Source organism: Prinia subflava, chromosome 1, assembly GCF_021018805.1.
Source record: "Prinia subflava isolate CZ2003 ecotype Zambia chromosome 1, Cam_Psub_1.2, whole genome shotgun sequence".
In the NCBI taxonomy this organism is placed as follows: Eukaryota; Metazoa; Chordata; class Aves; order Passeriformes; family Cisticolidae; genus Prinia; species Prinia subflava.
This window is the reverse complement of record NC_086247.1, coordinates 42668347-42682760: the sequence shown is the minus strand read 5'-3', so window position 1 is coordinate 42682760 and position 14414 is coordinate 42668347. Positions and strand designations below refer to the sequence as shown.

Here is a 14414-nt window from a genome sequence, read left to right as displayed (position 1 = left end):
GAGGCCAAATCCTATTAAACAGTACATCTATGCTTCTCTGAGCTTAAGGTGTAGGGCTTTACTGGGGCTTGTAGATAAAGAGTAACTAATTCAGTTTCTACAATCATAGTTACATCAAAGCAGTAAGCACCTTCTAAAGAACATTATTTAGAAAACAAAGCGTTGGGGATTTTCCCCCTTTAGATAGGCAGAAGATGTTAAAAGTTAAAATCTATCTGAAAGTGGCAATTTCACAGACCTTCAAAGACCAACATGGTTGAAAAAAAAGGTTTTGGGGAAGCTTTATTTGATGCTGGTAGACACCAATATGTTGGTACTGCGACAATGGTAAAATCAGTCTGTGGTTACTGGCACACAGCAAGAGTAATATGTTACATAAATCACAGATGGCTGAGCTAGAATGTTCCTACAGGGCAATTTATTTCATGAAGGATTACTGAATTCTAGTTTTAGTTGCTTCAAAATTAATTTAGCAGTTAAGCAATTGCACTTAGAAGTTCAGCCCTGTTCTAGATAGTACTTGGTAGGATTAATTCTTAAGATGTGTCATTTACTGGTAGTATGTTGAGCACCAGAATAATTTGAGAGTGCTTCTTTGTCTGCTATACTGTTAACTCATGAGAACAAGGGAAGAGGTCAAGTTACTTTGGTATCCAAAACCAAAATTAAGTGTTGTGGCTGGTAGCCTTAACACTTGCAGTCTGTATAATACTAAAAATGGTTTGTAGGGAGTTTGTAATAAGCCAATGACTGGGGTATTCATTTGGGCCTATATCAACAACATTGGAGATATCAGAACTCCAAGATTTATTATTATCATTGTTATTATTTTTAGTCTAGCTTTCACCAGTGGCTGAGGGAGAAGAGGGAGAGAGGTTGGCCTCAGAGCCCAGTAAAAAGCTCTGCAGTGTGTTGGTGCAGCGGTCTGCAGAGGCAGTGCTGGCAGGGGACTTTCAGCTGGTTAGTGTCACAGGTGTTGTCTGAAGCTTGGTCCTGCATTCCCAGCAGAAAGCCTGGTGCTTCTCCTTTCCCCTGAGTGGCAGCAGAGCTGTGATAGCAGTGGGAAGCCTGGGCACCCATACTAAAGCTTAATATATTCATTACAAAAATACACAGCCATGTTTTAGAGAGTGATGCACCAGTGAAAGCAGCTAGCATGGTTGCCTGTTGCTTCATCTGTTGTCACATGCTTGTTTACAACCTCGGGGCTTAAAATAAATGTTGTCTTATACCCTGATCAGTGTCGTCACCTTCCTGCCAGGATGACTTGTTCAGGGATGGAGTGGAGCTGGCTGCCTGGCTGCTACCTCAGCAGCTCTGCCGTGCACACTGTGCTCTGGCAGCTTTGCCCACAGGTCCTGGAATGGCTGCATGAGTGATTGCTGTGCTGTTTCTCGTCCCTTACTTGGGTTACTCCAGGAGCTTTCAAAGTGAAGGTGGCCTTAGAAGGCCACTTAAAAAGGGCCTCATTTGCTGCAAGAACAGAGAGTTGGACTCAATGATCCTTGGTGGGCACCTTCCAACTCATGATATCCTGTGACTCTAACATGCATATTGAGGTTAGAATAAATGTTGCAGTGCATAAATCAGTGCATATCCACACTTGTTTTCAATGTAGGAGAGAGAAGGGTTGATGCATGACAAAGTCCTTGTGCTCTGTATCATAGTGCATCATTTGTGAGTGGGAAAGCTGTACTGCTGTCCCTCCTTAGGTGGTGCAAGAGGTTTCCCATGGGAGTGCTCTGCTCCTTAGCCTCGCCTGCCTGGGACAGCCAGGGTTTTTTAATATACTGCAGTCTCTTGTGAGGAAAGAGCAGCTACGTGTTAGGAGAAAGGCATTGCATTTCCCTTTGTTGAATCCTCCTGTTTTCCCGTCTTCCCAGACTTGTCCTCCTCTGAAAGCCGTGGATGTTCAGCGCCTGTCTGCTGCTGAGTCACTGCCTCCCCTGCCTGCCTCTGCAGGGTTGTCAGGCGCTGGGGGCTGCTCAGGCCCCGTCAGGAGGGCCGTATGCTATTACAAAATCTCATCTGCCATTAGATTATGCTTGGAGTAAATCACCGTGTTACTTTAGCCTTTCACCTCGGAATGTATACATGCCGGAGAGGAGGAGGGGGCCGGCAAAACCCCGGATAGGTCAGAACTAAATTAATTTGGTGACCTCATCTGTCTCTAGTTGGCTCTCGTCCCTGCTGGGGCTCCCGGGCCCGCCGGCCCGCAGCGGCAGTGGCAGGAGCCGGAGCAGCCGGGCTCTGCCCCACACGCTGCCACAGCGCCCTGCTGGCTCCTCTTCAGCAGGGTTCTCAGTGTTCCTAGCCCTTCCCAAGCACGGCAGGTATTCCTTGGTGTAGATGCAGGTGGCTGTGTCCAGTGTTTTGCATGGAAGTTCACAGGCTGCACTCACGTGGGGCCGCTGGATTTGGGACAAGCTGTCCTCCACTGCTGCCTTCATCTTCCCCTAAATGTGCATTTGCTAAAGATTTGGAAATCTCCTCTCTGAAACTACTCATCCATCGGCTCGTGGGAGCAAAATAATAAGACATTCCCCTTTTATTTTCAGTACTTGGGCTAGGAACTGAGGTTTGCTTGCATGGGCTGCCTCTCAAGGCGTCCTTTCTTCAGTGGTCAGCACTGATGTTACCTTGCTTTATGGCACGTTTTTAATTTCTTGGAAATCTTTTAGCAGTGTCTGCACGTTTGCTTGGTACTCTGTTATTATCCATAAGGGAAAAAAAAAGATAAAAGGAGAATTGAAGTTCCTGCTTGTGTCTGGGTGAATTGAGCCTTTGTTTAATTGAAAATTAAATGTTGATTGTTTGTCAACTTTCTAGACGTTTTCTAGTTACAAAATGGTCATGGACACCTTTGGTTTTCTAAAATGTAGGTGTTTCCAATTGACTTGAGTTTATTGTATAAGTCTGACAATTATTTTTCTTTGAATCAACTTTTTTTTTTCTTTTCCCTTCACAATCCCCTTGTCTATTGTGAAAGGTAGACTTGTTGCCAGTGTCTATTGTGAAAATTTGACAGGTTGAATGTCTTCCTTCAGGGCATCAGAGCAGCAATTCAAGCTTGAGATCTTAGAGTTGAAAGCCTTGGCAGGGGGAGGGTGGTAATTGTAAGTAAAAGCAGTGAGGATTTTTAACATTGCAGCCTTGCCATGGTTAGGTTCCTCTCGTTCAGCCTACTTCAAAGGTTGCTTTTTTTGTTGTTCATCATTAATAAAATACCTTCTTAATTTGTAGTAACATTCTTTTTATACTGAAATTTGTATGTCCTTACCCTATGTTGACTAGTGCCTGTGTGTTTAGCAGAAAACATTACTACTGCTTTGTTCAGCAGCACTAAGGTGTAGTTTGAGCATGCTGTGCACTGCTGTGGTTCATTTCTAACCATATACCTGTGTGGAAATGGTGGTGGCCAGAGGCTCTGAACTGCTTCCATTATGTGTAACCTATTGATGTCTTTCTTGAACCTCTATCCTTTGTCAAGAATGCTTTTTTTTTTTTACATTAACATTTGTTTCCTCATAGAAATTGATAAGGAACCTTTCAGAGTGTGCAAATACTTTCAGCCATAATTAAGATATTACGTAGTTAGGTGTTACTGTTGCATTGTACTTGTGGTGGCAAAAGTGAACCCTGAAAAAAAAAAGGGATTTTGTTACTGTAGAGATATGACATTGCTGTTTCATTGCCACAGTTTCAGTGGTAGCAGGAGTGAGAATGTAGTTGGAGAAGTAAAGTCTTACTTAGGGTATGGAAATACAACTGGCAGGTTCAAATGAATGTAAATATGACTGGCACATGCGAGTCAGTGAATGTGGCTTGTCCTTCTCAGGTGGACCTTCAGGTGCCCTGAAATCTTCAAAGCACCGAACAATTGTCCTGGAATTTGAAACTGTTCATTTCATTTTTGTGAACTACCCCAGTTTAATAACTGGTTAGTGAATAAACTCCTAACTATTTCTAAAAGCTGTGCAGTATATAGTGTAATGTATTGCTAGTTATTAGGCCATATCAGAGGATTTGGCTCAAGTTGTGCATATTATTGGAATACTTCTGGTTGTGTTTTTCACATTTGATGAAACTGAATATCTGAAAAAAAACCCAGTACTTTTCTGCCTCTCAGATAATAAATTTTGGGGGAGGGGGGTGGTAAGTTTTCTAAAGCCATATGTAGCACAAACCACAGTTACCAGGAGCCTTTACAAAAAGTACTCAGATTTTGGTCTAAATCAATCCTTTAGACCTGTCATAAACATTTATGTAGGTCAGAACATCCCAGCATTGGCAGGAAGCCTCTAATTTAAAAGAAAAAAATCCCTAATCCAATCAGAGTACATCTCTATTACTCTAATTTCACTTGCATTTGAACACAGAAGTGCAATGAAAACAATAGAAAATACACTGTTGGCTGTGTTCAATGATAATCCAGTAATATTCAAGCCATAAAATGTACATGGATTGCCTCAGTTTCATCTAGACTCCGTAGAGTACTTCACAAATCATTTTAGGTCAAGTCAGATCCATGTGGTAAATGAAAATGGCATTCAGAAATGAGGAAGATGTACAGATAATAAAAATATTTTTAACATTTCAGGGCTGTTTAGTAACATGGGAACAGTGCAAAAGAGATTTGACATTCAGCATTTAAAAACATGAATTTCCTACAGTATTATAATCACAGAATTCTTTTTTTTTTTTTTTTTTTTTCCCCATGGCAGTGCCTCATTGTGATTAATCGTGTCTCTGATTCAGTTTCTGGCTAGACAGAGCCTTTGTGTTGCTTGCTGCAAATATCACTGCAATTGCAGCACTTTGATGCCACGATATTTGCTGCAGAAGTACAGCACAAGTCAAAAGGGAGAGTAAGAACAGAGTTGTCAGCACTGCATAGAAGCTTTTGGTGTTGATTTTCTGTCTGCAGGACTCCTTTCTGTAAACACAACCTCGAGCATAGCTGGCCTCTAATGGCTGTGGCTATGTGCAGTGAGTGGTAAGGAAACAGGCAAGGTCCAGCTGCAAATCAGTTGTCATTTCGGGATGGTGTAAAAGGATGACTCTTCCTTGTATAGGGATTTATCCACTGAATCTGGCAGGTTTCTCCTTTCAGGGATTTCTTTGTTTTTGCAGTAGCTGTAATCTAGAAAGCCTTTTCACCAGCAGCTGCAGCAGTCTCACTCAGCTTCGTCTTAGCCTTTCTGCTGTTACCTCCTGCTTTAGTAATTTTTGATGTGAGATCTTTTGTTTTATTAGCAGTATCTTATCAGGTTCCAGAAGGCTCCTCTGTACTGTCACAGACTTCCCAAAACGTAGTACCTATTTGTCTCTTTGGACTACTATTTAATAAAAATATGTCTATTTGTACTAAATGAGAGCCAATGGGCAGAAACTGGAACACAGGAGGTTCTACCTGAACATAAGGAAGAAATCCTTTACTGTAAGGGTGACTGAGCACTGGAACAGAGAAGTTGCAGAGTCTCCATCTCTACATACAGATAATTAAAAGCCATCTGGACACAATGCTGAGTAATGTGCTCTAGGTGGCCCTGCTTGAGCGGGGCTGTTGGGCTACATGACCTGCAGTGGCCCCTTCCAACCTTGCCTATCCTTGCCCATGTGAAAATGTGAGAGAGTGCCTTGCAGGATCAGAGGTGATGGCAAGTGTGGTGAGTTTTTCACTACAAATAGATTCATTGCTCTGATCCTTCTAGTCTTGTCATTATTACTGGTTTGTTGTGATACAGCTTCTGCTGTCAACAACTGTTAGTTTATCCCTGGAAAAATAAAGTAAATGTGCTTCTTGCAAAACTGTTCCTAAGAATAGCTGGATAGTACCTTGTAAACAGCTGCAGTTATCTGTAGCAAGAGCAGTGGAAAATACTCAATATCTCAATGTTCAATGCTGCATATATTGCCTTAAAAATTAATAGACTTTTGGGTTTGTAAAGTTTGCTGTCAGGCATGCTGAGCAAGTGTATTTCTAATTGGGCAAACTGCTTAAGCACATACATGATTTCCAGTATCTAATCCTCTGAACTCATGTCTGTGGTGTGTAGTTGTGCACGTGTGAAGTGTTTTTCTCAAGTGGCCTAGACTAATATGCGAAGACTCTCCTGGGGCTTGAAGTAAAACAAGGGAGAGTCCTTTGTGGCTAGGCAGTACTGTACCAGCCAGAGGTTTTTAATGTCCCCCTGTGCCCTGTGAAGTGGGAGGTGTGATGTGCTATCTTCAGTCTGCTTTCAGTTACTGTGGAATCACCAGGCACCTGCATGGAATTCTGAAGATACCAGGTAGATACTGGTTTCCAGGCTTGTGTAAGCCTCATTGCAATCTTATGATTCAGAGCCTTCAGTGTAAACAAGTGAAAGCTTAACAAGTTGAAAATGTAAATAATGTTACTGGAAAGAAGCAGTGTATTACAACATAAAATCAAGTTGTTAGCTACTTGGCTGTTCAGAGTATGGCCTGTGTGTCTCGACCTGTCCAGCTGTTCTCTTGCATCACCTTACACATGTTTATTAATGTGTTTTGAAGATGGATCACATTTTTCAAAGTACTTCAGCACTTTGGGAACTCAGCCCTGCAGAAAACCCCAGCCCAGCTGTAGATGTTGAGCACAGAAGTTCTTGACTGTTGCTGAGTGTGGTAGCTGCACTACCTACACCTGCTTGTTCTTTTTTTTTTTTTTTTCCCTTCTTTTTTATTTTGTTTAAGGTCACTCTGTGTGGCAAACAGGATATGTGTGTATCTAAACACCATCACCAAAGTAGAACTTGCTTGCTGTAAAGGAAACCTTTCCCAGCTGAGTGTAAGAAGAAAGCAACCAGTGGCGGGGGAGGGGGGGGGAACAAGAGATGCAGACAGGGTGAACTCTTTTGAGAGAAGTAACTGTGGAATATTCACAAATATATCAACAAAAAAATTAAGAATGAATGGCAGTGGCATGTTACTGAGGTTTTTAACAGAAATTCTGATTCATTTTGCCTTTGTTTACAATTGTGCTCACACACTGTTGTGCATACTTGTGTACAATTCTGAAGTATTGTCTCTAATAGCTTGAACTTGTCTCTAATAAATAGTCTGAACTTCTGTTTGACCCTTAGACCATAATAATTCATTTACAGATGCAGCATAAATTGTATTACAGGTATCCTTCAGGGTAGCATTGTAAAACTCAAGGTTATTCATTTACTCACAGTTTCCTGCAGTAGAATTCCCCACCCCATGCAATGCAGCAGAGGAAGTTGTTTGCTCCCCTGTGGGTTGCAGAAGGATGAGTATTTCTTTTTGCAGTTCTTTGTGGAAAAAGGTGATGAAGGAAGTTCTGCTTCCTTTCTGTGTGTATTTCCTTATCTTTTTAACAAAGTGAACTTTCCCTTTTCACTAGTGGTAGTTAATGGTGGTTTTTCTAAGCTCTGCCTGGCCTCAGACGCCAAATAATGTGTTCTTGAAGTAGTAGCAATTATAGATCAGAGTAGCTTTATTTCAAATGTTCTCATCTAAATATCTTTAGTCGCTGTAGAATACAGTGGACTCCTCTGTGCTGAACTGTTGGTTTATTGTTAAGCTCACTATTCCTAATTCTAAGTGAATATTAAATTCATTATTAAGCTGTTATTTCAACTGATCTTACATACAGTATTTAACATGTTAATAGTGATAGTGTCTGTTAATTTTTTATCTATAAGGCTAAAATAATAAAATAAACCCCATGTGTTTCAAACTTCAGGTGCCATTAGTATCAAAGGGGTTGTTTGCCTGCTCAGTGCCTTCCATCCTGATGATGAAGCTAAGCTTTTATGGTTAGCCATTATTAACCATTTTAAGAGTGAAAGGGCACTCCCTGTTTCTAAAACTTTGTTCCTAGCACTTGATTCAAGCCAAGCACTTAGTGCACGCCAAGAAAGCGACCTTTGCTAGCTTTTGCAGTGAATACAGGGCTGTGTTCACACAACTGGCTGTGCTGCATGCGAGCCTGAGGGAGGAATGGGGCAGACTGAACACGGCTGATCTCTTCCGTGCTCCAGAGCTGCCTGTACAGAAGTGAGTAGGGAGGCAGCCTGGACCCGTGAATTTCTGCCAGTGGTTGCCTGACTATTGGAGCATGAATTTTTTGACCTTATTTTCTCTCTCTCTCTTTTTTCTTTAATTCCTCATAAAGCAAATTTGAGGATTTTATGTCTTGCATCTTAATGTCAGTAGATGGGAACAATTTGAACAACCTTCTGTTTGTGAGATTTGTTTCCTAGAAAGTGACCTGTATTATGAACTTTGTAATCTTGTATTTAAATTTATTATCTATGTTATTTACTTATACACTTACATGTTACCAAGTCAAGTTTTGTGCTGGTAGATTTTTCCCACACATTTTACCTAGGTTGCCCCACCTAGTTAGCACATGTAACTAAGGGTAGAGTTAATCTGCAGTCTTTGTGTTCCCTGCAGAATTGTCTGTCAGGCTTCAAAGGGTTACATCACTGCAAATTCTCAATGGAAATAGTCCACACAGACCTCGGATTGTACAGAGGAGATCCTGCTCTCTTGCACTGACTTGAGAAAGTTGAGGTCCAAAGCTGAGATGGCAGGACTGGCACCAAAGCTAGACAGATAAATGTTCCTGCAGGGTGCCAATAGAGATAAAGGTGTGCAGTCCCCAGCAAGCCAAGAATAATCATTCCACTTTGACTCTTTGGTCATTTCTGACACACTTCATACTTGCATTGCTTCTAGTGGACTTTCTGAAGTCCATTACTCATGGAAGCATTACTTACTCTCTCCATGAACTTAATTCTGCTCTTTGAAACTACTGATGAAATAAACTTGAGTGTGCTCATCTTTTCTCTTTGCAACATCTTGCAGCAGAAAGATGTGACTAGGGTAGGATAACAAGGAGCAAAGTTCAGTAGTATGTGTTTCTGGTCTGTGTACCTAGGAACATGATAAAAGCTACTATGAATTGCCAGCTTCCAGGAAGGAAGCCTTTGCTAACTAGAAGAATCTATCTAAGGTGATGTAGCTGTGAAAACTTCAAGCACAGAGTGCCATTTGCCAAGGTCTCAGTGAAATGTTATCTGAACACTACTTGAAACTGTCTGTTCAAGGAGGACTGCTGGCATGACCAGTCAGTGAATGTCTGACTTGATGTAAGAGACTCACATTGATTTGTTTAATCTAGACTACCTGGGCATTGGGACAGACACTGAGTGCTCTCTCTAAAGCATTAGGAAATCTGCTTTGGGGAAGAAAAAGCCATTAGGGCTGGAGGATAATATTGGCAGAAGAACAAATGGGTTTAAGCTGAGAGGAAATGTTCCTAATGTTTGAGAAGAATCAAGTTCCACGGCAGCTTTCCAATCAGACATCTGGGGGTGCAAATCTCAGTTGCTTTCAGGATAGACGTTGGTACATTGATAACAGAGATTATCTGATATTCACTCTGTGACTGTTAGGAACTGAATTAATGGTCCAAAAGGGTTCTGTCCCTGTAAAAAAATTGGTATTTCAGTAAGTAGAACAACTACTTAATAATTTAGAAGTTATCTCAAATTAAATGTTTGTTTAGGGAGCCTGATCATCCTGCAGTCACAGAAAACTGACAGATGTCAGATCACTGTATTGGTGCAGCACAATGTGACAAAATCTCAGGTCTCTGATCCTGTCTTTGTATCTTTAGGTCTGATTTTGGGGTTTTTTTCCTACTTTATTGGCATGAAGCAGAGTACCGTAGGTTTGTATGTTCTTTAGGTTCACAGTGACAGCCAGAGAAATATGTTCATAGATTCCAAGAGAACATTGAGGAGTCAAACATCAAAGAATAAAAACTACACCTCCTTTCTCAATAAATAAGAGAAGGTTTTTGAGTTTTCTTTTTCTGTTTTGAACAGGAAGCTTATATTCGTTGTATTCAGAAAACAATTACCAAAATGTCAAAAATATTTTTGTCTCTCTTTTTTTTCGTAGTTGGGGAATGGCGGTCAACGTGTACTCTACCTCTATAACCCAGGAGACTATGAGCAGACATGACATCATTGCATGGGTTAATGATATATTAGCTTTAAACTACACAAAAGTTGAACAACTCTGTTCAGGTAAGAAAGCACAGTATGCTCTACAAATGTTTATTTTAAAACCACTTTAAAAGTCTGATTTGTTGAAAATAGATAACTTTTAACTTTGACATAAACCAGTTACTCTGAAAAATGAGACTGATGTATGTGCCCAGGAAGCATTTTTGCATTTGTGTTAATCATGGGAAGATAAGGTACCTTGGGAAAGCATAACAAAGACAGAGGTGAATGGGACAAATGTAGCAGGAGATATGTAGAAGTAATAAAAAGGTTGGCTATGCAAGCAAAGAATACAGTGATAAGTTTCAGTGTTTTCAAGCCACTAGGGTGGTATCTTCTCAAATGGAGAGTGGTCATAACTGAGAAAGAGAGGAATAGAGAACTGCCACCCCAGATGAACAAAGTTCTCCAGCTCCTTTTCCTTCCTGATGAGGTTTCTCAGATCCCTGCGGATGTTTGCAGGAAAAAAGCACAAGTGTGACTGAAGAAAAAAACATGATTTGAGGAAATGAGCCTTTAGCTGCTGTGGGTGCTTTAGAACTTTGTCAAAATCTGCCTGTTTCTCTTTAAATCTGAGTTACTGTTGTAAGTATATTTGGTAATGAGCCCTGAAAAAAAGGGTAGTAGTTTGAATACTTCAGACATTTTGGTTAATCAGAGTTGCAGCTAGAAGATAGGTGTTAAATGATGGGATGTGTAAACTAGGTGGTGACTAGAAATGACACAGAAAAGGACTGATGTTTCGCTGTGAATATACTTGCCCCTGGGGAATGATTTCTTTCTGATTTCCAGCTGTGATTTTTAAATTTGATGATGTTTGGTGGAGGAGGAGTTTGTTTGTGGTGGAGGAGATCTAACTTAGATTGCTGCTTCCAGACAACTAACATGCTGGGAATATCTTACCAAGATACTGTCTTATCTTATGACAACAGTGCTCAAAGCACATGGAAGAGGAACCACATGACCAGATTTCAGCTATTTCTTGGTCTAGAGGAAATGAATAAATGGGGTCTTATATTCATATATTTGATTTTACCTACCATTCTGGGTAAATTTTCTGTCTCTGAGACATTCTCTCAAAGACACAAGTAATCCTTTGAGGCTGATAGGCTTGTAGCCTATTTTTCAAAATTTTAAAAAAACAATTTTATGGAGTAAAACTCCATACTTGCAGCCTTGCACAACGACCATAAAAATGAGGTTGAAAAAGTGCAGGATAAAGTCAATGTAAGCAACTGATATAAACTGAACAACTAAAGACACAGACCATGGGAAATATTTTTTTTAACTGTTATTAAACCTGAAATTGAAGCGTTATCTCTAGCTGTTGTTATATTTACATGTCAGGAAGTTAGCCTAAGTATCTTATTTTGGTGTATATAAAGGCAGAATTCACACAGGGAGCAGCTATAGATAGATACAGATAGATACATGTTGCACGCACTGAAGGAGATAGGAACATAGAAGAACATGGACTTTTGCATCCCAAAATACCCAAAGTTTACTATTGTTTGGAACGGGAAGCACAGTAGACAAGTTATTGACTTGTTCCTGTGTAGCTATTTTAAATGCTCATAAATAGTTAAAAGGAAGCTTTTGAAGTGAGTTTTCAATCAAGTTAAATGTGTGTGGGCTTAGACAAAAAACCCCCCATCCAACCAAAAAAACAACTAAGACATAAAAAACTTCACCAAAACCCTTTCTGAAAATAGAGGAGAAGTGATCTAAGAAAATATTGACTAAGCAGAATAAAATGAGTTAAAGTTACATAAGAAGATCAGATAAAGACTTCAGCTGGGTGGGGCAAGGAGGGGAAAAGCATGGGAACTGTCACAAATCCACTGTCCCATTTCATTAGCTTCTGATGCAGCTTTTTCTGTGAACTGCACTGAGGATTTTGGGACATGTCTCAAGGGGAGAACTGAAAAAGGGTTGTCTCATTACAGCTCTTAATGCTTTCTGTATAAAATTAAATCTTTTCTTCCTTTAGAATTTCCTGTATTGATTGTTATTGTTAGCTGAGGCTTCTACATGCTTGTCTTTAGGTGTGAAAGTTGTTAATTTGAGTTTCCCCCTTTGGTTTGGTAGTCAAACTTAATGCTTACACATTCCTGTTTTTACCTTCATGTGCTTTACAATCCAGAAGGGGTTTAATAAGTAGTTTAATAAGTAGTTCCTTATCTAAAGAAGCATTCTAGCACAGTACTCCCTGTGTTTGGGAGGACTTTACTCTTGGAACTGATGAACCTAAACAGTGATAGATTATTGCAGACACTAGAGCACAGTGATCTTACCCTTAATAGGTCCTTCCCATTTCAGACTGTACAGTCCATTTCTCATGTGCAAGGCATCCATGTGTAGGGATTGAAGACAGATGGACAAGCAGGTTTGGGAATCTTTCTGCATTTAATATAGTTTACTGTGTAAACTCAGAGCAATTTATTTAATGTACATATATTTTATTTAGCCTATTTCTAGTGTAGCTTTCAAGAGAGAAACTAAGGGAACAGTAGTACAAATGATGAGCCAACTGCAGGCAGAGCATGGTATGGCCTGCAGTTTGAGAATGGCCAATCTAACTCATTCATTCTGGCATTCCTGGCTGACATCCCTTGAACCATTGGCAGCTTTCATGCACATTAATGCTGGTTTCCATAAAATATGAGCAATTCTCCAAGACTTCAAAGGGAAGGAATATGTGGGAAACTTTTTACAGCAATGAAGCATTTCACAGCATTAACAAGGATCTGCAGAGCTGCTGTAACTGAATTTTTATAACCTACTGTAAAACTGTATGGACATTTTCTTCTTTTTTAGAAAAAGGCATTAAGATCAGTCATGCTGTTTTATGACTATTCAGTTTTTGTTCACTTTGTTAATAAGGAGCAATCAAAATGCCAGAAAAAGCTAAATGCAGGGCCAAAAAAAGTGGGAGAGGGAAAGTGGGGAGGATGTTATACCTGAATTAAAAGCTCAAAGGAGTTACTTTTAGGAGGTAGGAGCAACCTAGATATGGCATATGCTTATGTTCAGCACCTGGCTGTGAGACCTCATGGATGCCCACATTTTGCAGACAACCTAGCAACAATTTTTGACATCAGCTTAAGCAAGAGGGAATAATGTGACATTCTGCCTTTACTAAAGGCTTTATTCAGAACATATCTGAAGCCTGATGTGACTGTAGTTACAGTGACAGAAAAAGCAATCAGACCTCCTTTTCCTCATTGCTGTGGAGAAGTAGCTTTAGTAAGACACGTACTGTAGCAATACCAGCCTGTTTCTCAATTTCCACTTAGAGGAACAGAGCTGCTAGGATGAGGAGCAGCAAAGGAAGAGGATGGCTTAGTCATAAAGTATTTGTATTCTTTGGGAGTCTTAGATGTGGTTTTTGTCTCTGCTAAGTAGGCTGAGCAAAGTGCAGTGTCTCCTGAGCTTTCTGAATGCCTGCTGTGGTAGTGATGAGCCAAGACAGCCAGGTTATGGATGGGTGCAGCCCTGGAGAGTCGTAATTCAGTCTGCAGCTCCTCTGGTAATTTAGTTTTGACAACTAAACTGGGAAAATCTCTCCGAGCATCTCAATACAATTCTTTTTGCTTTAGACGTGTGTCACATTTTCAGTCTTTGGACTCTGGGTTTGATTTCCTGCAAAGTTGTTTTACCTGAACATGAAATTTATAAACCATGATTTTAATAGAGGGCATAGTGCATTTTCTTTATGTTGGCATTCCCTTTAGAGAGAGCATTTAATTTGATACATCAATGCAATATGAAAGAGAACAATAGGGAGGATGTAATGTCATATGATCCTGTGTGCAAAATCCATAGGTTTGGGGAACAGGAGTTTCATATGAAGTATGACATCTGTCGTTTCTTAGGAATCATACTATTTTTTTAAGGACTACACAGTGCCTTCTTAGAAAGAATTCTGACTAGGCAGCTTATAACTGAATTTTCTTTACTAAGGCTGTTTTTCATCTCTAAGGAATACCAAGTGTCTGTGTTGCAGGGCTTTTCATGACTGTTACAGTATTACACAAGAGCATATTCAAAATAAGAGTCATGGAGGAGACTACAGAAGGCTTGCATATGAATTTAAAAGAAACAACACAATGTCTACAAGCTATATAATGTATAGGAAATGGTAATGGTAAATGGATAGAAAGGAAAATGTGGCCTGGAGCAAGGTATAATTTTTGACTTGGCTATACTTCTGTGATCCTATGAAATTAAGGAGATTCAGACTCTCCCCACTCTGTGCATTTGAAAATTCTCAGTAGAATTGTAAACTTGCAAGTTGACTGGCCCTCACTGCATACAGACCTTCTGTCTTTGAGGATTTGTATG

The 14414-nt window shown here is 40.1% G+C and overlaps 1 protein-coding gene across 4 annotated transcripts in view; it reads left to right on the top strand.

The window, feature by feature from the left end:
* Positions 1–14414, top strand: part of MAPRE2 (microtubule associated protein RP/EB family member 2) — a 100869-nt gene that overhangs the window by 53244 nt on the left and 33211 nt on the right. For 3 of the 4 annotated variants that reach the window (XM_063394616.1, XM_063394624.1, XM_063394607.1), the window contains exon 3: positions 9964–10091. The exons of the other annotated variant lie outside the window; for it this stretch is intronic. In XM_063394616.1, the coding sequence (XP_063250686.1) occupies positions 9971–10091 (121 nt within the window). In that variant the 5' untranslated portion in view covers positions 9964–9970. The remainder of the gene's footprint in view (positions 1–9963; positions 10092–14414) is intronic. 4 annotated transcript variants of the gene reach the window in all.